This window comes from Crotalus tigris, unplaced genomic scaffold, assembly GCF_016545835.1.
Source record: "Crotalus tigris isolate CLP2741 ecotype Arizona unplaced genomic scaffold, ASM1654583v1 scf7180000020990.9691751010:1144802, whole genome shotgun sequence".
Taxonomy (NCBI): Eukaryota; Metazoa; Chordata; class Lepidosauria; order Squamata; family Viperidae; genus Crotalus; species Crotalus tigris.
The window spans coordinates 292848-319390 of record NW_024098300.1 but is presented as its reverse complement, the minus strand read 5'-3'; the positions used below and the strand labels follow the sequence as shown (position 1 = coordinate 319390).

The window sequence follows — 26543 nt, the reverse complement described above, 5'->3', positions numbered from 1 at the left end:
CTACCTCAGTGGTTCTCAACCTTTTTAATGCCACGACCCCCAACCGGTCGTAAGTTGAGGACTACTCAACTGGTGCAGCACCGTTTGCAGAATGGGACTTTTGGCAGGCTCAGCAGGGCAGAGACAGCCTGGACAATTCCTATTGGCTTTTGAAAGCCAATAGAATCAGACTCTATTCAAGAGAGTCTATTCTATTGGCTTTCAAAAGCCAATAGAATAAAAGGGAGTAGCACAGCTAAGGAAAAGGGGGAAAAAATGGTGGACTGCGTTGTTTGGCGACCCCCGTGAAATGGTCGTTCGACCCCAAATGGGGTCCCGACTCACAGGTTGAGAACCACTGCCCTACCCAAATTCTAAGGACAGGAGACATAATAGAATTAACCCACCAATACCCAAAGGGTACACTCAAACTCAGGTCAAAGTACATGACACAGGAAATACAAAGCCTCAAACAGGAAGAACTCCAAACAAAAGCTCGAGAAGGTATAAAAACCCACCATTCCCAGCTACAGGTGGTCTGCTTTCCCAGAGCCATCTTTCTGTCTGGCTCTGCTCTTCAATAAATTGCAACCTTCTTTCTAAAGCAGACTTCATTTTGTTTATTCCCAGCTTGGACTGGACCCCGATGAAGATTTTTTTTCCAACAGGCAGTTCTCGACTTACAAGATTCACTTAGTGACCGTTCAAAGTTGCCACAGGTCTGAAAAAGGTGATTTGTGACAGTTTTTCACCGTTACGACGTTGCACCATCCCTGTGGTCGAAATTTGGAAGCTTGGCAACTGGGTTCATATTTACGACGGTTGCAGCCTCCCGAGGTCATGTGATCAACTTTTGTGATCTTTTGACAATGGGGAAGCCAGATTCACGTAACAACCATGTCACTGATTTAACAACTGCAGTGATTCACTTAACAACTGTGGCAGGAAAAGTTGTAAAAGGGCAAAACTCACTTAACAAATGTCTCACTTAGCGACAGAAACTTTGCACTCAGAGTTGGTAGTCCTCAAACATACAACCATTCCTCTAACGACCATTTGAAGTTACAACAGCACTAAAAAATGACTTACGACTGGTCCTCGCATTTACGACCGTCCTAGCATCCCCATGGTCACATGATCAAGATTCCGGTGCTTGGCAACCGGCATGTATTTAAGACGGTTGCTGTGTCCCCGGATCACATGATTATGACTTTCCCAGGAGGTTGGAGAGAGTCAGTAGCTTGGGCAATTCCCCAAAGAAAACAGTGCCTCTGACCATGTGCGGAATGTTTTTCTTCCATGGAAAAAAAACTTTAACAACCTTTGAACTACTGCAAAATTTTCTACCCTGAATTGGTGATAAACCCTTTAGGAACCGTACATTCCTTTTAATTGTTGCTCTTGGCTGATAAGGCGATGCAATTGATTATTGTATCTTTTTTCCTGTTATCAAGGGCCGTCTTTTGCTTTGCAACTATCATCTGAATGCAAGCATCCCAATATTCTACCGCAAGGGGCGCTAACGCCAAGGAAGGGCAAGGAAAAGGGCGGGGAGGAGTGTCACTTGTCACTATTGAGCATGCCCGAAAACTGACACATGCGCAATCTCAGCCGGCCATAGAAAGGTCTCTCTTCGGCCGTCTTGAGACGGCGGGGGTCACATGACGCGCTAAAGATGGCGGCGCCGATGCTGGTGAGTCTTTTATAGCGGGGCTTTATTTTTATTTTTTGCTTTTCGTGGCAAACCGATTTCAGGACAAAGACACCGAATTTGAACTCGGTACCTCTGTTTTCCACGAAGGGCAATGAAGGTTTGTGACCCCGGGGGTGTCAGCTTTTCCTTTAGCTCTCCTGCCGCCTTAACGGATATTTTGCATTAGGTTTTTGTCGCGCCTTTATTTAAATAGCTCTCTGTGTGTGTGTGTTTGTGTGTTGCCTCGAAACTCGGGTACCCCAGGAGCTGAGGATCTATGGTCTTGAATTGGAGAGAAATTGTAAAATCCAAAGTCACCCAGCTGTGTTTTTTTTTGTGTGTGTGTGTGTGTCTAAGGCAGGATTAGAAAAGAGCGATTTGTGAAGCTCCAAAAATACTCCCTGTGTACCAAAATGCTTTTTCAAAAGACAACTGGACTTTGTTTTTGTTTTTTTTTTACCTTGAAGACGTTTTGCTTCTCTCCAAGAAGCTTCTTCAGCTCTTGGATGAGAAGCGAAACATCTTCAAGGAAAAAAACAAGAAAGTCCAGTTGCCTTTTGAAAAAGAACTTTTGAGACAACCAGGTGCCTCCCAACGACTCTCTAAAAGGAGGCAAATGACCCGCTGTCTGCAAGGAGTATAAATCCTTCCATTCCCCACCCTCCAGTCAGAGCTGAAGAAGCTTCTTGGATGAGAAGCGAAACGTCTTCAAAAAAAACCAAGGAAGTCCAGTTGCTGCCTAAAAAAACACCTTTGGGATTTTGGGACAGCTATGATGACCTAACCTGGGCGATATTGCCCCCCAGGGGGCGATTTCATTTTTCAGGGGGGCGAAGGAACGAAAAGGGGGCGATATGGGGGCGATGGAGCGAGACGTTTTGGGGACACTTTTGAGACTTTTTCGCACAGTGAATCGCTGTATATATGTCATACAAAAACATCAGATCGCTCGCTCTTAGTGGATTGAATTGTGTTTTCAAATGTTTATCCAGCTAGCTTCAGTACAGAATGCTGTATATATGAGAATATTCATCGCTTATCTTCATGCGTGTTGCGCAGCAGCCTCTACCCATACAGTGTTGTTCCATTGGCCAGAATATGGGAGATATGGGAAAAAGACTGGAAATAAATTATTTGCATCGATATGTCCTGATGACAATTTTAAAGAAAACAAAACAAGTGTTTGCATAAATTGAAGAATTATTTCCTATGTTGTGATTGAGAGGTTTTGTTGGGGGAGGGGGGCGATGACAACTTCCTCATTGGCTCAAGGGGGCAATTCGTTCAAAAAGGTTAAGAACCACTGACCTGGATGACTGAGAATCTCCCTATAGACATTTTATTTGCTGTGTAGCTAAAATGCTGACCAGCTGGTGGTGCTATTATATCGAGGAAAATCACTCTCTCAACAGAAGGCAGCTTGTGTCTGAAACTACACAGGGATAGATTTGTATTTGGGTGGAAGAGCTTGCCAGAATCCCAGGGCTGTATCCTTTATCCTCTTAGGTGTGTTACACAATCAGAAAACCTCCCTGTTGTAGGATACAGGTAGTCAATCCTTTCCACCAACGGAAATTCTGGTCCCAACCGTGGTCGTAAGATGAGGACAACCTGTAAGGAGGTTAGCGATCTGCAGGAAGTGTGACTTAAGAAAACGTGCTAGCAATCCCGCCACTGCTTATCTCAAGGAACAGGAGTTTCCTTCTTTGCTGAAAACGTGGCCTCTGCTTCGTTCTCTCTGCAGCTCCGGCAGAGCAAGCGTTTGACCTCCTTGTCCATCGTCAGCTCTCGGTTGAGCAGCACTTCAGGGGGTCTATCTTCCAGTCCCCGGAAAAGTGGGATATTTCACTTTCTCACCAGCCGCTTCTACGACATTGAAAGCTTTGTGGAAATCAGCCAGAAGTTAAAGAGATGGAAAATGGAAAAAGGAAACAAGTAGGTGTGCCTGGGGGGATTCTAAAAAGCTCCCTGTAATTCTTGCTGTAGGAATAGATTCCTGCATTGGACAGAGATGGGTTAGAACACTGGGAATTGTAGTCCAGACATCTTCAAGCATGCTGGCTGAGGAATTCTGGGAACTGAAGTCCAGGGATCTTCGAGCATGCTGGCTGGAGAACTCTTGGAATTGTAGTCCAGGGATCTTAAAGCATGCTGGTTGGGGAACTCTGGGAATTGTAGTCCAGGGATCTTCAAGCATGCTGGCTGGGGAACTCTGAGAATTGTAGTCCAGGGATCTTAAAGCATGCTGGTTGGGGAACTCTGGGAATTGTAGTCCAGGAATCTTCAAGCATGCTGGCTGGGTAATTCTAGGAATTGTAGTCCAGGAATCTTCAAGCATGCTGGCTAGGGAACTCTGGGAATTGTAGTCCACACATGACATGGAAGTGTTCCATAACCAGAGAATTTCTCAAGGAGGGTTTTTTTTTTAACCTTTTCCACCCACAGGTATGACGTCGACCTGCACGAGCGTTATGGCAGTGATATCGGAGCTGCCATCTTTGTCCTGAAACTGCAAGGGGCCATTCGGTATGCGGTGCCTGTTTTATCCACAAGCACATGGTGGGAGGACTGTATCTTTTCCTTCCTTCCAATCACCTGGATTCACACCTGGCCACAATATTTGGGGTCTCAATATTAGGTGGCGAACTCCTTCAACTGCTACCTGTATTGAGATCAGGAGATTTTAATATTTCCCCCCCCCCCAATGAAAAACAGATTTATTCTGCTTTAGTTTCCAGGACCAAATGGATTGGTATCGCGTGGACTCGAAAGAGGAAGAAGGCATAAATTTTTTAGAATATTGTGGAAAGTCCTTGGAAGCCATCGATCTCAGCGGCTCCGTCATCAATTACATCGGCCTGAAAAACTTTGGTGAGGAACCGGGCTCCGTTTGGGGCCCAGGAAGCTTTGAAATGCAGTATAGGTGGTCCTCGGCTTATAACCGTTCATTTAGCAACCGTTCAAAGTTATCACTGCATCGGATAATGGGTCCTAGCCCCATTTTGCAGCATTCCCTGCGGTCACGTGATCAAAATTCGGACACTTTGGGACACTGGCGTTCATTTACGACAGTTGAGGTCTCCCGGGGTCACGTGATCCCCCTTCCGACAAGCAGCGTCAGTGAGGGAAGCGAGGTTTACCCAACGGCGGCCCGATTCGCTTAACGACTGCCATGATTCGTTTCACCGCCGTGACGAAAATGACCGTCCAATTGGGCACGACTGGAGGGCTGCCTTGGCTTAGCCACAGAGGTTCTGCTCCCAATTGCGGTCGTGAGTCGAGGACTCTTCTGTACAACGTGGTGTTTGGATGTAAAGAAGGGCAGCCTGGTGGCTTTTAAAATGAGACGCCCGGAGAAGGTCTTAAGGTGGGAATGAGCTTGTTCCAAGCTTGGGACCAAATGCGGGCGACCAGTTTTGGAGGTTAGGCTTGGGGTGGCCTAGCTGGGGTCAGAATGGCTATTCGGACAACCGGTCAGGCACTCTTAAGGTCGGAAGGTGTCAGTTGTGCAAGATTTTCCCTGTCTTTGGGATGTCTTAGGGATATGGAGAAGATTCTGTGTGCTAGCCAGAATTGATGAACAGGGTCATCAGTTGAATGGGCTTGAATGAATTCCTATAAGAACCAGTGATACTCCTCTTCTTTCTTCCCCTGCCCTCTCCTCCCCCTCCCTCTCCTCTCCTCCCCTTCCTCCTCCCTCTCCTCCCCTTCCTGCCCCCCTCCTACCCCTCCTGCCCTTCCTCCTTCCCATTGCCCCTCTGCCCCTCCTCTTTCTCCTCTTTCGCTTCCCCATCCCTCCTACCCTTCCTCCTTCCTATTGCCTCTCTTCCCCTCCCTCTCCTCTCCTCCTCCCCTTCCCTCTTCCCTGTGCCCTTCCTTTCCTCCTTTCCCCTGCCCTTCCCCCCTCTCCTCCCCTTCCCTCCTCCCTCTCCTCCCCTCCCTCCTTCCCATTCCCCCTCCTCCCCCTGTTCCCTCTCACCCCCCTCCTCCTACTTGGATGAATTTTATACCTTGCTTTTCTTTACAACAGTGGTTCTCAACCTGTGGGTCGGGACCCCATTTGGGGTCGAACGACCATTTCACGGGGGTCGCCAAACAACACAGTCCGCCATTTTTCCCCCCCTTTTCCTTAGCTGTGCTACTCCCTTTTATTCGATGGGCTTTTGAAAGCCAATAGAATAGACTCTCTTGAATAGAGTCTAATTCTATTGGCTTTCAAAAGCCAATCGGAATTGTCCAGGCTGTCTCTGCCCTGCTGAGCCCACCAAAAGTCCCATTCTGCAAACGGTGCTGCACCAGTTGAGTAGTCCTCGACTTACGACCGGTTGAGTAGTCCTAGACTTATGACCGGTTCAGTAGTCCTCGACTTACGATCGGTTGGGGGTCGCGGCATTAAAAAGGTTGAGAACCACTGCTTTACAGGCTTAGGTAGCACCAGAGTGCCTCAACCTTTCTGGGGGTGGAGAGAGAACCAAGTGGGGATGTGCGGGTTGCTTGTTGCTTCCGCGGTGCCAGTCCTGAACGGCCTGGGTGGGGGTGGGGGTTGGGGACCCTGATGTAGCAGATTCCCATTCTTTACTGCTGCAGCAGCACCTTTGTGAGGTGCGATAGTAAGAAGGACATGAGGCGGGCTAGAGACTTGAAGGTGTGTGTCTCCCCACTCCCAGTTTGGCACCAGAGCCGCTACGCCACCCTAGCTGTGGCCTAGCCCACATTTATAATCTGCACCCCATAAATTTTAATTACATCTAACTTCCCTGCCCGCCATGAGTTATAGGGCCATTTGCAACCTTGGGCCTGGGTTTTTTTTTTTCCCCTTTACTGCAAAAGTATCCCAGATGTTTCCCCGGACTTCCAGGTGGGGTTGTGCCTTTGAGTTTGCCACCTGCTTTTCAATCTCCTTTCCTCCTGGATCCTCCCACAGGTAACCTGACGGGCCTGAAGCATTTGGACCTGAGCAGATGTTCCTTCATCGACGACTGGTGCCTGAGCCAGCTGCACCCCTTTGCGGAGAGCCTGCAAACCTTGTCTTTGGCGGGCTGTTCCCGGATCACTGAGAAAGGGCTGACGTGTCTCCACCACTTTCAGTAAGTGCAGCCGTGGATCGGCGTGTCTCAATCACAGGGCTTCCCTCCAGGGCTGGGAAAAGAGAGAAGCAGACCTGGAGCTTTTCCAGGGAATACCAAGCGCTTTAGATCATGGTGTGAGTCATGGCATCCTTGGGTTGGAAGGGGACTTTAGAGGTCATGTAGCCCGACCCATTCTTCAGCACTCACTACAACATACTCGGCTTGAATTTTGAACTCTTCCATCGTAAACTCAGTCTGTAAGCCAGGGGGGTACAGTCTGGTACCTCTGGGAGAGTTATATATTTATTTGCATCTTGCCTTTAGTATTTTTACCAGTAACTCAAGGTGACTGACATATCCAACACAATTTCCTCCTGTTTTTCTTGCAACAGTCCGGAGAGATGGGTTAGGCTGAGAGAGGACTTGCATAAGGTCACCAGCTGCCTTTCATGCCTAAGGCGGGACTTGAACTCACAGCCTCCTGGTGATTGGCCCAGAGTCACCCTGCTGGTTTTCATGCCTAAGGCGGGACTAAAACTCACAGCCTCCTGGTGATTGGCCCAAAGTCACCCAGCCGGCTTTCATGCCTAAGGCAGGACTAGAACTCACAGCCTCCTGGTGAAAGTCGACTGGGTGATTTTGGGCCAATCATCAGGAGACAAGAGTTCTAGTCCCGCCTTGGGCATGAAAGCCGACTGGGTGACTTTGGGCCAATCACTAGGAGACAAGAGTTCTAGTCCCGCCTTGGACATGAAAGCCGACTGGGTGACTTTGGGCCAATCACCAGGAGACAGAAAGTTCTAGTCCAACTTTTGGCATGAAAGCCAACCTGGTGACTTTGGGCCAATCCCTCTTCCTTAGCCAGTCCACCTTGCAGGATTGTTATTATGGGGCAGTTAGGAAGACGTATTAGTATTAGGCATGTTTACCATCTCAAGCTGGTAAAATAGTAAAGGCGGGATATAAACAAAAAGTAAATAAGGAGACGGCAGGCGTTATCTTTTCAGACAAGAGACGTGGGGTCAATGGAAGCAGTGGGGAAACCCCTACGTTAATTCTCTTGCAGAAATTTGGAACGCTTAGATGTCTCCAGCCTTCCTTCTGTTCCTCATCCGCTGTTAATTCGAATTCTCCTGGAAGAAATGTTGCCCCAGTGTTACATTGTGGGGATGGACAACCACGAGAACATGGACTTTCCCACCCAACGGGAAAAAGAGAGAACTTTCTAGACGCCCAGCAAGATCTCCACTTGAACCAAAACGGACAGAACTGCCTCTGAAATGGTTCTTTAAATCTTCCTGTCCCTGCTCCGCTCCCCTTTGATAGACACACACGGAGACCTTTGTTTTAAAGCCGACAGTTGTGGACCAGACTGACTGCGGATTGTATGAATCAAGGTCAACACAACTGATGGGGCAGCAGGTGAGGGAACTTCTAAAGCAGTGGTTCTCAACCTGTGGGTCGGGACCCCATTTGGGGTCGAACGGCCATTTCACGGGGGTCGCCAAACAACGCAGTCCGCCATTTTTTCCCCCCTTTTTCCTTAGCTGTGCTCCTCCCTTTTATTCTATTGGCTTTTGAAAGCCAATAGAATAGACTCTCTTGAATAGAGTCTAATTCGATTGGCTTTCAAAAGCCCATAGGAATTGTCCAGGCTGTCTCTGCCCTGCTGAGCCCGGCAAAAGTCCCATTCTGCAAACGGTGCTGCACCAGTTGAGTAGTCCTCGACTTACGACCGGTTGGGGGTCGCGGCATTAAATAGGTTGAGAACCACTGTTCTAAAGGATGCCAGCTAACTCATTATTTTTAATAGCAGCAGCATAATAAATGGGATCTCTCTATTTAGGTGGTGAATTCACCCTCAAGAGGCTCATTTTTCACTTTTTGAAGGAGGTGACTTGAATAGATCACTTAAAAAAAAAAGAAAAGAAAAAAAGTCTTTCATTTAATGAACTGAAAAGTGGAAAGATTCCCCCCCCTCCGACGTGCCTTATTACCAAATGGGCTGAATTAAGTTTTGGACATCCAACAGCTAGAGAGAGACGGGGGGGGGGGGAGAAATGCCCTCAAAAAGGCTGGATCATAATTTTTGGATCTGAACTGAAAAGGAGATTTGCTGGAAGAGAATGGAAAAAAAAGAAAAATCCACAAGATTTTTGTGTCTCGGGGAAGAAACCAGACTGGCAGATAGACTCCCTCTGAATAAGGAGGTTCTGCTTCGGGAGCTGGCACGGGGTGTTAAGAGGTAGGGCGGAGCACTGCTTTCACAGCTGCCTCACCTTGAGCGGTCTTACCTGGGAAGGGGAAAAAAAAAACAATTTCTCTTCCTCCTTGCTCTTTTACATATGCAAATAGCTGCTGGTTAGCTTTGCTGCGGCTGCTGCTTCCCCCCCCCCCGCATGAAATCAGTGCTTTACCCATGGGGGGGGGTTAAAAGACCTGCCACCCAGTTTTATCAGATGAAGCTTGTTGATAGCGCTGGGGTGGAAAGCCGCAGCTGCAAAACACCTGAGCTTCCAGTGCTGTAGGCCGTTGATGAAAACAATCTTTTTTTTTTTTTTTTGCAAGTGAGAACATGCCTTACTGGCTGACTGGCAACCCGCAGGATTTGCATGAAGCAGCCTTTGCAACAGCTGAATTAGGGGAAAAGGTTTGGGCTGTGTAGCCTGAGTAAGCCATTCCTTGTATTCTTTACACATACACACAATTCTTCACACGGTTTCTGTCTCTTCTCCCAGAGGCGTTTGGGATAAGCGAACAAAGGAGAACCGACAGGAGCCTGGGTGGATTCAGCCTAGGAAAATCCTCAGCTCAGCCAACGTATCATCTGCAACCACGTGGGCTTTTCAGCCTAAGCTGCCGTGCAAAGTGGTGATTAAAGCAAGCTGGAGCTCCTTTGATCCTATTGCATTTAACTATCACATTCTCACAAACTCTTGTTGGCATTGATTTTGGATGGACAGTCTAGGACAGGGGTCTTCAAACTTGGCCCTTTGGTGACTTGTGGACTTCAGCTCCCAGAATTCCTCAGCCAGCCTCCATTTTGTTTGTTAGATTTAAGACAGGAGTCTTCAAACTTGGCCCTTTGATGACTTGTGGACTTCAGCTCCCAGAATTCCTCAGCCAGCCTCCATTTTGTTTGTTAGATTTAAGACACGGGTCTTCAAACTTGGCCCTTTGATGACTTGTGGACTTTAGGTCCCAGAATTCCTTAGCCAACCTCCATTTTGTTTGTTAGATTTAAGACACAGGTCTTCAAACTTGGCCCTTTGGTGACTTGTGGACTTCAGCTGCCAGAATTCATTAGCCAGCCTCCGTTTTGTTTGTTAGATTTAAGACACGGGTCTTCAAACTTGGCCCTTTGATGATTTGTGGACTTCAGCTCCCAGAATTACTTAGCCAGCCTCCATTTTGTTTGTTAGATTTAAGACACAGGTCTTCAAACTTGGCCCTTTGATGACTTGTGGACTTCAACTCCCAGAATTCCTCAGCCAGGCACGCTGAGGAATTCTGTCCACAAGTTATCAAAGGGCCAAGTTCGAAGACCTCTGTTCTAGGAGTTGAAGTCTACTAACCGAGGGGAATTCTGGGAGTTGAAGTCCCCACAACCTCAAGCACGCTGGCTGGGCAGTTCTGGGAGTTGAAGTCCATCCATTTTAACACCATGCCGGTTAGGGAAATCCACCCATCTTAAAACTTGCCAAGGTTGAAAAACCCAGGTAGCCCTTGACGTACGGCTACAATGGGGCCCCAAATTCCTGTGATTTTGGCCCCGTTTTACGACCTTTCTTGCCACGTTGGTTAAGTGACTCAACGGACGTTAAGTGAAACCGGCTTCCCCGTGGACTTTGCATGTGGCAAAAGGGGATCACAAGACCCCCGGCACATGGCGATAGTCATAACTATGAGTCAGTTGCCAAGCGTCTGAATTTTGATCCCGTCATTATGGGGATGCTGCGACGGACGTAAGTGTGAAAAACAGTCATAAGTCACTTTTTTTCAGTGCCGTTGTAACTTTGAACGATCACCAAATGAACTGTTGCAAGTTGGAAGGACTAGCTGCAGTTTCCCACCCCTGTCCTAAAATGATGCTAGTCTCTCTCCTCTCTGTCACATGCCCACTGCAAGATTTCGTGTGTGTGTGTGTGTGTGTGTGTGTGTGTGTAATAGATCTATCCTTTTTGAGCTGTGAGCTCTCCTCCCCTCCATCCTAAAGAAAGAGCTAAGCGTAGTCACAGTTTATTTTTAACATCTGCGTCTTCTCCCACCTATCCAGGTCACCGTCCGCTTTATCACGCCCTTCGGTTCTGAAACAGGGGTGATTAAATTGTAGGTGATTCAGTTGTGTAACCAGCACAATGATCCTCTTGACACCCAGCCAAGCTGCAGACGGCCAAAGGCCTTATTAGTCTTTCTTTCTTTCTTTCTTTCTTTTCTTTCTTTCTTTCTTTCTTTCTTTCTTTCTTTCTTTCTTTCTTTCTTTCTTTCTTTTCTTCTTCTTCTTCTTCTTCTTCTTCTTTTTCTTCTTCTTCTTCTTCTTCTTCTTCTTCTTCTTCTTCTTCTTCTTCTTCTTCTTCTTCTTCTTCTTCTTCTCCTCCTTCTCCTTCTCCTCCTCCTCCTCCTCCTCCTCCCCTTCCTTCCTTCCTTCCTTCCTTCCTTCCTTCCTTCCTTCCTTCCTTCCTTCCTTCCTTCCTTCCTTTTTTAAATTCTTCGCAGGCCTTCTGTGGTTTGACAGCTGACAGGTTTGTGTGGGTTTTCTTTTACTTACTTACTTTTTTTTTTTAAAGATGCGTTATATGGTTAGTTTTGCCCGGGAAATATAGGCGAGTCACTAAAAATGGAACTTTTTCATCACACCTCGGAGTGTCGCCTACGGCGCCTTGGTTTCCCGCGAGCGTGTGCGACTATATTGGCTCTTTTCTGAAATTCATCTTCAGCCAGCTCTTGGCTGTCATTCTTGATTTCTTTTGGGGGGGGGGTCCTTCATTAGAAGAGCTGTTTCTCCATGGGGAGAGTGATAACAGGTAGTCCTCGACTTACGAACACAATTGAGCCACAAAGTTCCTGTTGCTAAGCGAGACAATTAAGTGATTTTGGCCCCATTTTACAACCTTTTTTCTCACAGTTTTTAAGCGAATTATTGAAGATCAGTTGGTAACACGGCTAGCTAATCAGGCTTTCCCCCATTGACTTTCTTTGTCATAAGGTTGCAAAAGGGGACTGCGTGACCCCCAGGATGCTGCAGCCGTCATAGATATGAGTCAGTTGGCAAGCGTCTGAATTTTGATCACGTGACCACGATGCTGCAACGGTCGTAAATGTGAAAAAAGGTCCTAAGTCACTTTTTTCAGGGACGTTGTAAACTTCAAACAGTCACTAAACCAATGATTGTAACTTGAGGACTAGCTGTATGTTCTGAATGGATTTATTTCTGCGCAATATATTCTGCAATATTTCTTTGTGCACAGTGTATTTGAGAATGTAGAAACCTTGGTCTTGATTAAAAGCTGGGATCTAGCAACCCTTTTTACAGATCCTACCAGACTCTTCCTGGGTTTGGGCTGCCCTAGCCTAAAATGACTCTCCTACTAGGTCTCAGATTCTTTGTGGAAAGGAAATCCTTTTCTGGTTAATTCATTTTTATTATTATTAATAATAATAATAGTAGTAAAGTTGGAAGGGACCTTGGAGGTCATCTAGTCCAACCCCCTGCTCGGGCAGGAAACCCTATACCATTTCGGACAAATGGCTGTCCAGTCTCTTCTTAAAAACTTCCAGTGTTGGAGCATTTACTGCTTCTGGAGGCAGGCGGTTCCACTGATTAATTGTTCTCACTGTCAGGAAGTTTCTCCTTAGTTCTAGGTTGCTTCTCTCCTTGATTAGTTTCACTGCCCATCTTTCTATCTCCCAGCTCTGAGTGGTTTACAGTCTAATAAAACAATGTTGTAAAGGCTGAAACTCATGAGTTCTAGTCCTACTTTAGACATGAAAGCTAGCTGGGTGACTTTGGGCCAATCATTGGGAGACAGTGAGTTCTAGTACTGTCTTGAGGTGTGAAATCTGGCTAGGTGACTTTGAATCAATCACTGGGAGACGGTGAGTTCTAGTCCCACCTTAGGCGTAAAAGCTGATTGGGTGACTTTGAACCAATCACTGGGAGACCTAGTCCCACCTTAGGCATGAAGGCCAGTTGGGTGACTTTGGACCAATCACTGGGAGACGGTGAGTTCTAATCCCACCTTATGCATGAAAGCCAGTTGGGTGACTTTGAGGCAATCCCCTCCATCTCACCCCAACCCACCTCACAGGGTCGTTAATAGAAGGAGGAGGAAGAAGTATTAGGTACGTTCACCACCTTGAGTTCATATAAAGCAATAAAGGCAGGATAAAAAAAATCTAATAAAACAGGAAGATAATAAATACATCGAAGTGAAACATGCCCAGCCCCACCCCTAGTTTGCCCTTGTTTACCCCACCCTGCTAAGCTACGCTGCCCTGTTCTTGATCTGCCATGGCTCCCCTGGGAATCTACTACGCCCTTTCCCCATCTACTTTCCCATTTATAGCTCCATAAAAACCTAAGTGCTTTTCAGATTTCTGGGCAAAGGATTCTCACATCCTTTCCAGATGAGATAGCAAAATAACACACTGCAAAATAGTACTGGTGAGAAGAGCATGATTAAAGGCTGATAGAGATCTTTGTGGCTCAAAGGTTGACAGCTAAATGAATAGGTAAGCTTGACTTAGGGCGGGTTTTTTTCAACCCCTGGCAGCTTTGAAGAAGGGTGGACTTCAGCTCCCAGAATTCCCTAGCTGCCAGGGAATTCTGGGAGTTGAAGTCCACCCCTCTTCAAAGTTGCTGAAATGGACAAATCCAGCTATAAAGAAAAGGAAAGCTGTCGGAAGATCTTAAGCACAGCGGCCATTTCACTTAGCGACTGCTTTACTTAATGGCCAAGTTGCTGGTCCCAATTGTTCTCACTGTCAGGAAATTCCTCCTTAGTTCTAGGTTGCTTCTCTCCTTGATGAGTTTCCACCCATTGCTTCTTGTCCTGCCTTCAGGGGCTTTGAAAAATAAGTTGACCCCCTCTTCATGCCCCGTAAGACATTGGAAGACTGCTATCATGTCACCCTTAGTCTTTATTCTTTATTTCCATTAAAACTAGTCATCCCCAATTCCAGCAACCGTTCCTTGTATGTTTTAGCCTCCAGTCCCCTGATCATCTTTGTTGCTCTTCTCTGCACTCTTTCTAGAGTCTCGACCTCTTTTTTAGATAGTGGTGACCAAAACTGGATGCCGTATCCCAAGTGTGGCCTTACCAAGGCCTTGTAAAGTGGTATTAACACTTCACGTGATCTTGATTCTGCCCCTCTGTTAATGCAGCCTAGCACTGTGTTGACTTTTCTGGCAGATCAAGGACTGCCTGTAATTATCAAGGGAAAAGACCACATGCCCAGTCAAGGAATTTGGAATTTGGCCAGCATTTGCATTCTGAATCGGCTTGAGACAAATTAAAATGCTACCTTACAATGGAAAAATTGGGCTGCTTCTGTTCTTCCAGTAATTGAGTGAGGCACATTCAGGTTGCTATCGAGAATGTGATCATCCTAAGCTTTCCACAACACATAATTAACACTGGAATTGGAATCTATTACCCCGATGATCATCTATATCTTTTAATTACCAGGCAGGTGCAAAAAAAAAAACATCCTGAAACCAAATGTGATGACCAGTGGATTCCTTAGTCGTCGCAAGGAGCACAATTTAGTGGGAAATGAGGGCAGAATCCAGTGGTGGTGGAATTAAAGGTTTCCTTCGCAAAAGTTTTCGTGTTTGAGGTATTTTAAAAATGTGACCTGTTACTCTAGCACAGTGTTTCCCAAACTTGACAATTTTAAGGCATGTGGACTTCAACTCCCAGAATTCCACAGCAACGCTGGCTGTGGAATTCTGGGAGTTGAAGTCCTCATGCCTTAAAATTGTCAAGTTTGGGAAACACTGCTCTAGCACAAGGGTGGGATACCTTGGCTCTTTTATGACTCGTGGACTTCCAACTCCCAGGAATTCTGGGAGTTGGAGTTCACAAGTCATAAAGTCGCCAAGGTTGGAGACCCCTGCTCTACACACCATCCCTTGCTAGGTGATTTTGGCAAATTCTGGTTCTCCAACATTTAGGGACGTGGTAATAGGGAGCACCTATGTCACGGGTGATCTTTGAATTCTCGAAATGTTTTCTGCCCCCGAGATGCTCAGCGTGCTTGGCTCAAGTTGAGTGGCCTGCAGTCTTTCCTGCCTCCTCCATCTGGTCGTCCTTCTCTCAAGGCAGAAATTCTTGTGGAAATTTCTACCAAGCGTTTTCCATTCCATGAGTGATGAGTTGGCACCAGAGATTCCCACACACATACACACAACCCACGATGGTGCCAAGATCTGCATTTCAAACTGCCAGGTTTTTTAATATGCAAAGTTTCGGCCTTTGCTTCCAGCCAAACCTCTTGTTAGAACAATTGCTTTGTTTTAAATTTGCATCATGAATGGTTGCAAAACAGGCAGAGCAAGCGGTGTGGACCTAAAGTGCTGGTTACCTTCACCCTTCAATTCGTAGTTTTTCCAGCTTGGTCACTTAAGTGCGACCTCAAAAAAGCCGACGCTGAAGGAGACGCTTCTAGCAAAGGGTCAGAGAGAGTCAGCAGAGAAGGTTGGTGCTGCCCTGCAGATTATAGTAAATTGGCTTAGTTCTAACAGGGCAATCGGAAATAAACCTCCATTGGGTTATCCATGACAGACACTCGCAAATACAGAACATTTATTATTATTATTTATTCAAGCAAGGTGGTAAAATGGGGCAAAACTCTCTTAACAAATGTCTCACTTAACCACAACAAATTTGGGCTCCATTGCAGTCATAAGTTGAGGACTGTCTGTACAATCACGGTGTCTGATAGGTTGTTTTGCAGTTGCCCTGTCCCACCCAAACAGGAGGACCACCTTGGTTGACCATCTCCCACTGGACTGGTCTACCAAAACTGACCTTTGGGTTTCAGGAACTATTGCCTACTTACTACAGTCCTTGGCTTATGACCCATCACCTTAGCAGCTGTTTGAAGTTACAACAGACCCTCCAAAAACTACTTATGATCTGGTTTCTGATGTTGCCCCCCCCCGCCCTGCAGTTATGTAACCACATTCTGGACGCCCAGCAAACAATCCCATCTTTATGGCAGTTTGTAGCACCCTTGTAGACACATGACAGTGATTTAATGATTTTTGTCAAGTGACAGTGGTTTATGATGGTGTGTTTTGCTATAAACTGGCATTTACTGCCTATTTTGAGCACACACTGGTTCCTAGTGAACAATGGACTTCCTTAAAAACTGTTGTGATTGCTTAAAAAAAACTGCTGTGAAAAAGGTTGTTAGATCTTTATGACCTTTATTGCCAACCTCAATTATGGTCATAACTTGAGGACTTCCTGTACTCTTCGTGCCTTTCTTCTGCTTGCCGGGTGTTTGCATACAAGGATGCTTACACAAACACATACACACACAGGTACACAAACTGTGTATTATCTCCTTTGCCATTAATGCGAACTGTGTATCTTTCCCTGCAAAGTGCCCTCGCTACTCTGATAATGCACTCCTCAGAGCAGCTAGGAACACGTTGTGCTTTCATTCTGACCTTGTGTTGTAGCCCTACAGAAAGACAATAGCAAGCGAGAACAAAGCGATCAGCTTGCGATAAAGGAGAATATTTGTAGCTCAGCGTTGAACTGAGGGGTCCTTAGTCCTCACTGAGCTTGGTGGTTTCCTTGCTGATGTTTCATGACCCAACTAGGTAATGTCATCAGTGCTAGAAGGGAGTGGGGTTTGTGAAGGAGAAGGGAGGAGAAGGAGAAGGACTGTGAGGTCGTTGGTGCTGTCTGCGCTTGGTTGTTTTCTTGCAGACTGTCATGGTTCTGACAGATGAAACTCTTCTCAAGAACTTTGAGGCATTGTTTACCTTAAAGAATCTTTATTTTGAGTAGCATAACATCGGCACTGCATAATCGAAGCCAAAAACTGAATTCCCCCTCCCCTGTATCAAAGCACAATTCCCTCCTCCAATTAACAGTCATAAATCACATCCCCCAATTAGCTTGAAACGAGGGCTTCCTCTCCAGTTTTCCAGTCTACCAATTCCTTATCAGCTATGATTACAATAACCTTGTTTCTCAGCTAGGTTTAGTGTTGTTCTGTTTAGCTGGACTCTCGTTCACATCCCCCCTCCCAGCATCATTCTAACTCTAAAAGCAAAAGGTAAAAGATGGCTACATTTCCCCCTGTTGTCAATGCAAAAACATCCAATGTTAGCAGCGTTGACACAGACGTTTCATGACCCAACTAGGTAACCTCATCAGTGCTAGAAAGGAATGGGGTTTGTGAAGGAGAGGGAGGAGGAGAAGGAGGAGGACGACGATGACGACTGTAGGGTCCTTAGTGCTCTCTGAGCTTGGTTGTTTTCTTGCAGACATTTCATGACCCAACCAGGTAACGTCATCAGAGCTAGAGGGGGGAGAGGTTTGCTTTCACTTCTTCGAAGTTCAGTGCGTATAGAAAAAGAAATCAATTGTTATACCAATCGTGAATGGAACCTTCAGAGTGATAACAGAATAGCAGCATTGGAAGGGACCCTGGAGGTCTTCTAGTCCAACCCCTTGCTCAAGCAGGAGACCTTATACCATTTTAGACAAGCGGTTGTCCCATCTCTTCTTAAAAACCTCCAAAATACCTGGATGACTTTCTCAGTATCTGCAATTATTGAATTTATCAGAACTGAACTGTGGAAAGACATAGAACCCATTCCTTGGCGGTGGGCCAAACCGAAAGTGGGGTGCTCTGCCCCGCATTACACAACCAGCATAGCAACAGACACACAACTCTAAGAAGCCAGCAGGTTGAGTAGGCGGGATGCTAAAAAGGTTCCTCTGGCGCCGTATGTGGTTAGGAAGAGGCCTCTCTGGGTGGGGGAAGAATCCCTAAAAAGAAAAACTTGGTTAGGAGTTTTATTTGGAAGCCTGGCTCAGACTGTGTGGCTTCTGGTGGAAGGATAGTTGTCCTCTAATAGTTGTCCTGCTGTAACTGCGGGCCATGATTGGATGTTTTGAATGGATGGAGAGAGGGAGGGAGGGGAGAGGGGGAGCGAGGGAGAGAGAGAGAGGAATGGATGGATGGATGGTACACAGAGGAATGGATGGATGGATAATTGGATAGTTAAATTAGAGAGAGAGAGAGAGAGAGAGAGAGAGGGATGGATGGATGGATGATACACAGAAAGAAATGGATGGATGGATAAATGGATGGATAGATAGATAGATAGATAGATAGATAGATAGATAGATAGATAGAGAAAGAATAGGTAGAGGAATAGATTAAAATTGCATGGATGGATGGTTAGATGAATGGATGATAGAAAGATAGACAGATAGAGAGGCATGGATGCATAGTGGATAGATAGATATAAAATAGATAGATAGACAGACAGATAGATTGATTGATTTTGGTGCCTTGAAGTCAGTGTAGGAAACGGTCTGGACAGATTCCTGCAGTTTTCTGGGGAAGGGTCTTTTCATTACCTATTTGCCAATTGCCTCCCTCCTAGCTCTGAAAGAGAGTAACTGGTTGAAGGTCACCCAGCTGTTCATGCTGGAGGTAGAACTAAGGGTCTCCTGCTTTATCAGGATGCATCAAAACACTCCCCTTCCCAGGTTTGGGGAGCGTGTTTCTGAGTAGAGCGTAGAGCATAAAATATCAGAGTTGGAAGGGACCTTGGAGGTCATCTAGTCCAACCCCCTGCTCAGGCAGGAGACCCTGTATTTTGGAAAGAAGAGGAGCTCTTGGAACCCAGAAGCTTATTAGAAAATATTTATTTTCTTAGCCTTTGACTCGGCTTAACCTTAGAGCAAGTCCAATTTGCTCCCGTGCCTTCTTGCTCGGAACGGAGTACAAAAAAACGCATTAGAAAATGTTTGTTTTCGTAGTACTTGACTGAGCTTGACCTTGAAGGCACCTTTTTAATTTGCTCTAAAAAAGAGGAAGAGGAGGAAGGAAAAAGGAAAGCGTAGAAAAAGGGAGGAAGGAGATAGAAAAGGAGAAAGAAGAAGATCGAGGAAGAGAAGGAGAAAGAGGAGGAGGAGGAGGAGATAAAGGGAGGAAGGAGATAGAAAAGGAGAAAGAAGAAGATCGAGGAAGAGAGAAGGAGAAAGAGGAGGAGGAGGAGGAAGATAGAGAGGAGGAGGAAGAGGGAAGGAGAGAGAAAAGAAGAAGGAGAAAGAAAAAGGAAAAGAGGAGGAAGGAAAAAGGAAAGCATAGAAAAAGGGAGGAAGGAGATAGAAAAGGAGAAAGAAGAAGATTGAGGAAGAGAAGGAGAAAGAAGAGAAAGGGAAGGAGATAGAGGAGGAGGAAGAGGGAAGGAGAGAGAAAAGAAGGAGAAAGAAAAAGAAGGGAAAGAGGAGGAGGAAGGAAGGAAAAAGGAAAGGGTAGAAAAAGGGAGGAAGGAGATAGAAAAGGAGAAAGAAGAAGATCGAGGCAGAGAAGGAGAAAGAGGAGGAGGGCCCCGGACGGCGCAACCGCCCCGCTTCTCCCTCGGATTCAGGGGAGCTCCACCCTCCCTCCCTCCCTCCCTCCGCGCGGCGCCCGCCCAAGGCAGCCGGCGAGCCCAGCGCCGGAGCCAGCCCGTCCAGACCGACGGAGCCCCTTCGCCGCCCTGCCCGGCGGGGCTCCTAGGAACCGCACCCGGCCGAGGAGCAGCGCTGCGCCGGGCTCAGCCCTCCCATCCCTCCCTTTCGCCCCGGGCGGGGCGGGGCGGGGGAGGAGGAAAAGACCCCCATCCCGAAACCCTTTTGCTGAAGCCCTCCCCCCCCCCCAGGAACCTTGCTGGGTGGGGGGGGGGGGCTTTGGAAGGGAAGGGGCTGGTCTGCTTGGGATTCTTGTCTCCTGCGAAAAGGTTGGGGATGCTAAAGACCAGGATACCTCCTCGGTCTGGAGAGGGTCTGTCAAGAAGCCCCCTCCCCCCTATTAAAGAGGGTTTGAAGTAAGAACCAATCTGGAGGTTTTTTAAGAAGAGACTCGACAGTCGCTTGTCTGAAATGGCATACGGGGTCTCCTGGGGCTGGACTAGAAGACCTCCGAGGCCCCTTCCAGCTCTAGTCTATTCTAATCTGGAACCGGCTGGAGCTTCGGAGCAGCTGGGAGGGAGGTCAGAAAGTGGGAGAGGAGGCTCTCTCTGAGGAGGGGGAGAGGAGGAGGAGGAGGAGGAGGGTGGGAGTGGGGAACCCTCCAGGAAAAAAAAAAAAATGAAGCCGTGCCACGCTCCGCAGATGCCTCTCCCTCCGTCTGCCATTTGAAGGACCTTGGTGTTCTCCGAGCTTGATTGTTTTCTTTTTTTTTTAAATTTTATTTAAATTTTCAATACATATAATACTTTCCATACATTATATACAAAACTAAAAAAAGAGAAAAAATGCCTTTAAAATAAGACCTTAGGTGTCACTCGTTTATCTCCCCCCCTGCCCCCGACTGCGTCCGCCCTCTCAGCCTTCCTTCCTCCTTCCTTCCTTCCTTCCTTCCTTCCCTACTCCCTCTCTCCTCTCCTCTCCTCTCTCCCCTCATCCCTTCCTCCCATCCAACTTCCTTCCATCCCTCCTCCTCCCCTCTTATCCCTCTTCGGATACAGTTCTTGCAGACATTTCATTGCCCATCTAGGTAATACCATCAGTGTTAGAAGGAAGTGGGGCTTGCGGCATAGAGGAGGAGGAGAAGGAGAAGAAGGAGGAGGAGGAGGAGAAGGAGAAGAAGGAGGAGGAGGAGAAGGAGAAAGAGAAGAAGAAGAAGAAGAAGAAGAAGAAGAAGAAGAAGAAGAAGAAGAAGAAGAAGAAGAAGAAGAAGAATAAGAAGAAGAAGAAGAAGAAGAAGAAGAAGAAGAAGAAAGAAGAAGAAGAAGAAGAAGAAGAAGAAGAAGAAGAAGAAGAAGAAGAAGAAGAAGAAGAAGAAGAAGAAGAAGAAGAAGAAGAAGAAGAAGAACTGAAGGATCCTTGGTGTTATCTGAGCTGGATTGATTTTTCTGCAGACATTCTGGGAGTTGAAGTCCACAAGTCTTAAAGTTGCCAAGGTTGAGAACCCCTGTTAGTGACTCTTTCAAGTTACAACAGCCCTGAAAAAAGCAACTTACGGCCGTTTTTCACACCTACGACCGTTGTGGCATTCCCCACATGATCAAAATTCAGAGGCTTGCCAACTGACTCAGACTTACGACGGTTGCAGTGTCCCCAGGGTCACGTTTGGTGGCCTTCGGGCAAGCAAAGTCGAGGGGGGGAAGCCAACTTCACTTAACAACCGGGTGACTAAACAATGGCAGCGATTTGCTTATTATCACTGTGACAAGAAAGGTCGTAAAACAGGGCCAAGCTTGCTTAACAACTGTCTCACTTAGCAACGGAAGGGTTGGGCTCAGTTGGGGGGGGATAAGTTGAGGACTGCTTGTATTTGCAGCCGTAGTTTGCCCAGAATGGGGAAACGGGCGAATGGATTCTGGCTTGTTGTTTTCGTGGGAGACGGGTGCGCCAGAAACCGTGCCAAGGAACGACAACACTGCATGGCCAAATCCCAGGTTCAGGTCCCACTGGGCCAGGAAATGGCTTCTCCCGGAGCACTTAGCAACCGAAAGCCTCTTTTCTCTCTCTCTCTCTCTCTCTCTCTCTCTCTCTCTCTCTCTCTCTCTCTCTCTCTCTCTCTTCTCTCTCCTCTCCCTCCCTCCCTCCCTCCCTCCCTCTCTCTCTCTCTTTCTCTCTCTCTCTCTCCTCCCTCCCTCCCTCCCTCTCTCTCTCTCTCTCTCTTTCTCTCTCTCTCCCTCTCTCTCTCTCTCTCTCTCTCTCTCTCTCTCTCTCTCTCCTCCCTCTCTCTCCCTCTCTCTCTCTTTCTCTCTCTCTCCCTCTCTCTCCCTCCCTCTCCCTCTCTCTCTCTTCTCTCTCTCTCTTTCTCTCTCTCTCTCTCTCCCTTCTCTCTCTCTCCTCCCTCCTCTCTCTCTCTCTCTCTCTCTCTCTCTCTCTCTCTCTCTCTCTCTCTCTCTCTCTCTCTCTCTCTCTCTCTCTCTCTCTCTCTCTCTTTCTCTCTCTCTCACACTCTCTCTGAAAGGTTTTGTATTTGGCTTCTTCGAAGATGCTGTTTCTCTACGCCACCTCCAGGAAGAGGAACAGGCTGATAGGCGGTGGAATAGATTTGGGGTTTGGGAGGAGCGGGCGGTTAAATCCAGGAATTGAAGGGTTTGGACATGGTGGCTGGGATGGTTTTGGCCAGGGTGACCTGTTTGAGCATAATAGGTAGTCCTCGATTTAGAAGCCTTTGTTTACTGACCGTTTGAAGTGACAATGGCACGGAAAAAGTGACATGACGTTTCTTCCTCCTTCCCTCTAACCTTATTTTCCTTCCTTCCTTCCCTCCCTCCCTCTCTCTCCTTCCTCCCTGCCTCGGTTCTTGTTCTCCTCCTTTCCTCCCTCCCTCCCTTCCTTCCTCCCTCCCTTTCTCTACTCCCTGCCTCGGTTCTTCTTTTCCTTCCTTCCTTCCTTCCTTCCTTCCTTCCTTCCTTCCTTCCTTCCTTCCTTCCTCCTTCCCTCCCTTTCCTTCCTCCCTGCCTCTGTTCTTGTTCTGCTTCCTTCCTTTCCTCCCTCCCTTCCTCCTTCCCTCCCTCCCTCTCTCCCTTTCCTTCCTCCCTGCCTCTGTTCTTGTTCTCCTTCCTTGTTTCCTTCCTTCCCTCCCTCCCTCTGTTGTTGTTCTGCTTCCTTCCTTCCTTCCTTCCATCCATCCCTTCTATCCAAAGTCCAACAGACTCAATTACGGAGAGATCACCTGACTTCTGACTGTTCTCCAGACAGCTCCAAAGTTCTTTTCAACTTGACCTGCTGTTTTATTTATGTCCAGGACAGATAGCAGCTGGCCATAAACTTCCCCCACTGGCGCATTCCTTTCCCAAAAAAAGCTCTCCTGATAGGATGTTTTGTCCTCCACGCCTCTCTTGTTCTCCTGGGCTCGTTCTCCACCATCCTGGTAGCATCTCCTCGGATGCCAGCACTTAGAATTGGCAGCTGGGCTGTCCGTGTGCCTCCGAGGCTGACTCTGGAGGGCTTTTGCAGATAGGCTGGTCTGCTTCTCTTTTTGGAGAGATTACCAAGGGTATCTCAGCCGGAGAGCTGCATTTTAGGGTAAATATTTGAAATTGTTGCTAAAAAGAAAATGGGCTGCTTGCATTAAAGCGAGTTGTCCTTGTTGAGTGATGGCCTCATTTAGCAACGGATCTCAGTGACAGTGGTGATGAAGAAGGTCTGTGGAAGGGCGTTCGTCAATCTCAGCCCCTGGAACAGGCTGTGGACTTCAACTCCCAGAATTCCCCAGCCACCTGTCCAGGTTGCTGAGATTGAGGCTGGCGGGGGAATTCTGGGAGTTGAAGTCCACACCCTCTTCCAGGGGCTGAGATTGACAAGCCCCTCTATAAAGGCGAAGGAAGATCATGAGCGCAGTGGCAGTTTCATTTAGCGGCTGCTTCGCTTAACGGCCAAGTTGCTGGTTCCAGCTGCGGTCACTAAAGGAGGACTACTGTAATTTCCTTCTCGTGAGCTGAGAGAACTGAGCTGCAGGTTCCTGCCTAAAAGCTACAGGGCTGTGCCCTGAAGAAACCAATTTTTCCGGTTATGTTTGTCTAGCTGGGTCCTTGCGTAGGAATCAAAGAGAGCAAAGACTACTAAAAAGTTGTCTTGTATGTATCCTAACTTACAGCCCAAATGTTGGAGATGTGGTAGCTTGGATGCTACTTATTTTCATATCTGGTGGACTTGTAGAAATATAAAAGCTTTTTGGATTAAGATTTGGTGGAACATTCAAAAGATTTTTAGGAGAAAGATAAAAGTTTACTCCACAATTATTTTTATTGGGTGTTATTGTAGATTGTGATGTTAAAGAAATTAACTTGATGTTGAATTTGATAACAGCTGCAAGGTTATTGGTAGGGCAATATTGGAAGAAGGATTGTTTGCCTACTATAGAAGAATGGACGCTTAAAGTGTCAAATTTAACAGAAATGGCGAAAATTTCTGCTTACTTGAAGGATCACTCACAAGAAAGATACATTTCGGTCTGGAGAAGATGGATAGATTATATTCAGAATAAATATGGGACTAAAAAGTTCCATCTAGTTTATGAGTAAATTTTAGAGTATTATTATTATTAATAGTTTATTATAGTAGAATTTTTATTAGTTTTATTATTATTTTTAGTATTAGTATTGTTAACAATTTGGATATTGTATTGTTTAATAATATCGACTTGTTTATATTATTATGTTTATTTTTAATTTGTTTATACCTATGTTAAAGGGGAGTTAAAGCGCATTATGGACTTGGTTATTTATATAGTTGGTTAATGTTAGTTAGAGTTGGATTATTATATTTGTAACCCTGTACTCAGCTCTGGGAAGTGGGGGAGGGAGAGGGGGGGTTAGGGTGGGTGGGTTTTGGGGCGTATACTGTAATTTTTATAAAACTTTTCAATAAAAAAAAAAGAGCAAAGACTGAATACCCCATTCTGGCTTCTGGTGAGATTTTTCCCCCCCCAAATTTGAGAAAAGGAAGAAGTTTGGGAAAGAGCCATTTCAAAGGACCCCAGCCCTGAAAACAAGCGACTTACGACCATTTTTCACACTTATGACCGTTGCAGCAAATCATGCGATCTACATTCGGATGCTGTCATAAATGTGAGTCAGTTGCCAAGCGTCTGAATTTTGATCACGTGACCCTGGGAATGCTGCAAGAGTCATAAGTGTGGGAAACGGTCATAAGTCGCTTGTTCCAGTGCCGTGAACTGTTGTTAAGTCGAGGACTGCCTGTATTATAAATCTGCTCTTTCAAACGTATTGCGAATAATTTGCCAGATGCCTTTGCCTTTAAGGAAAGCCTAGTTTTAAAAATCTATGCCAGGCAAAGTGCCCTGTTGGCACGTAGGAGGCCATTATCCTGGAATTAGAAAGACGAAAACCTTAATGGCCTAATCACGGTTGCAAGAGGATGCAATTCCAGTTAATTGTTTTCTCCAGAACTGGTTCTCTCTCTCTCGCTTATGCAAAGTCCTCTCTAGTCGAGACCGAATCACAAGAGGCTGAGGGCCACGACAGGGTGGGGAACGTTTGGAGAAAAGCGGATCTTGTCTGAAAGGGGGGAAAAAAAGCTGCATTTGAAGCAGATGTTTGCATTAAGAATATTTCTAATGGCTTCTTAAACCAATAATAATAATAATAATAATAATAATAATAATAATAATAACGACGACAAAAAAGTCTAGATAGTGGACGTGGCAGTGCCCGGAGACAGCCAAATAGACGAGAAAGAACTGGAGAAGATAGCAAAATACAAAGACCTACAAATAGAAATAGAAAGACTGTGGCAAAGGCAAGCAAGGGTAGTACCAATAGTCATAGGCCCCTTGGGTGCAATCCCAAAACAACTGGAGCACCACTTGAACACAATTGGCATTGACAAATTCGCCATTAGTCAATTGCAAAAGGCGGCCTTACTAGGAACTGCTTCCATCCTGCGACGATATCTGTAATACCATCAATCATCCACATCTGCCTATCCCAGGTCCTTGGGAAGGACTCAATAGGTAGACAAAAATGCCAAATCCAGTCTGAACATCTGGCTGACTGTGCGATGATCAATAATAATAATGATGATGATGATGAAGAAGAAGAGGAAGAAGAAGAAGAAGAAGAAGAAGAGGAAGAAGAGGAAGAAGAAGAAGAAGAAGAAGAAGAAGAAGAAGAAGAAGAAGAAGAAGAAGAAGAAGAAGAAGAAGAAGAAGACAGTAGTGTCCCAAACTCATTGCAGCTGCAACTTGGTCCCTCAGCAATTTCTTTAACAAACTTTCTTAATTCCCACCTGAGTCTTTCAGCTGATTGGGTTTCGGTGGAGAGAGACAGTAGGAAGGCATAGATTGTGATCATAAATGGGCTCAACTGTGGCCATGAATCAAGGACATCCAGCCTGTACAGTAGAATTATTTAGAACGTTGTGATGTAAAAGATATAGAGCTTGAATAATAAAAAGTCTTTGCCTATAATAATAAGCTCTGTAGGTTCAAAGTGACAGGGAAGGATTGGCTTATTTTCAAGCAACAGGTTTACAGGTTCCCACGCCCTCTTAGCTGAACCTTGCAATTGCAGATTATTAACCATTCAGAACAATGGATAACCATTTGTCTGAAATGGTATGTTTCCTGCCTGAGCAGGGGGTTGGACTAGAAGACCTCCAAGGTCCCTTACAACTTTTTATTATTATTATTGATCATTGCACAGTCAGCGAGATGTTCAGACTGGATTTGGCATTTTTGTCTACCTATCAAGTCCTTCCCAAGGACCTGGGATAGGCAGATGTGGATGATTGATGGTATTACAGATATCGTCGCAGGATGGAAGCGGTTCCTAGTAAGGCCGCCTTTTGCAATTGACTAATGGCGAATTTGGCAATGCCAACGGTGTTCAAGTAGTGCTCCAGTTGTTTTGGGATTGCACCCAAGGCGTCTATTACTATTGGTACCACTCTTGCTTGCTTTTGGCACAGTCTTTCTATTTCTATTTGTTGGTCTTTGTATTTTGTTATCTTCTCCAGTTCTTTCTCGTCTATTCTACTGTCTCCAGGCACTGCCACATCCACTATCCAGAGTCGTTGTCTTCTTCTTCTTCTTCTTCTTCTTCTTCTTCTTCTTCTTCTTCTTCTTCTTCTTCT

General features: G+C 46.2%; 2 protein-coding genes across 7 annotated transcripts in view; both read left to right on the top strand.

Moving 5' to 3' along the window:
- The first annotated feature begins 1516 nt into the window (after positions 1-1516).
- Positions 1517-8298, top strand: DMAC2 (distal membrane arm assembly complex 2). 3 transcript variants are annotated; one of them, XM_039369133.1, is made up of 6 exons: positions 1517-1672; positions 3417-3607; positions 4118-4198; positions 4404-4543; positions 6597-6759; positions 7808-8298. In XM_039369133.1, exons 1-6 carry the CDS (start codon positions 1655-1657, stop codon positions 7968-7970), a joined length of 756 nt encoding a protein of 251 aa, XP_039225067.1. In that variant the 5' UTR covers positions 1517-1654; the 3' UTR covers positions 7971-8298. The 3 variants fall into 3 exon arrangements, with proteins under 3 accessions (XP_039225067.1, XP_039225069.1, XP_039225068.1); XM_039369134.1 differs by lacking the exon at positions 1517-1672 and adding an exon at positions 1768-1790; XM_039369135.1 differs by lacking the exon at positions 4118-4198.
- B3GNT8 (UDP-GlcNAc:betaGal beta-1,3-N-acetylglucosaminyltransferase 8) overlaps positions 8033-26543 on the top strand; it is a 23534-nt gene continuing 5023 nt past the window's right edge. Inside the window, exons 1-2 of one of the 4 annotated variants that reach the window (XM_039369127.1) lie at positions 8033-8163; positions 8588-8986. In XM_039369127.1, coding sequence (XP_039225061.1) covers positions 8868-8986 — 119 coding nt within the window. In that variant the 5' untranslated portion in view covers positions 8033-8163; positions 8588-8867. Of the gene's footprint in view, positions 8164-8587; positions 8987-11379; positions 11484-22467; positions 22974-26543 lie in introns of those variants that run through there. The other 3 variants (XM_039369131.1, XM_039369130.1, XM_039369128.1) reach the window with 3 other exon arrangements.

Excerpts from the sequence above, each read along its gene's own strand:
- DMAC2 (XM_039369133.1), top strand. Across the intron at positions 3,608-4,117 it reads AAAATGGAAAAAGGAAACAA|GTATGACGTCGACCTGCACG; the intron begins GTAGGTGTGCCT and ends TTCCACCCACAG. Across the intron at positions 6,760-7,807 it reads ACGTGTCTCCACCACTTTCA|AAATTTGGAACGCTTAGATG; the intron begins GTAAGTGCAGCC and ends ATTCTCTTGCAG.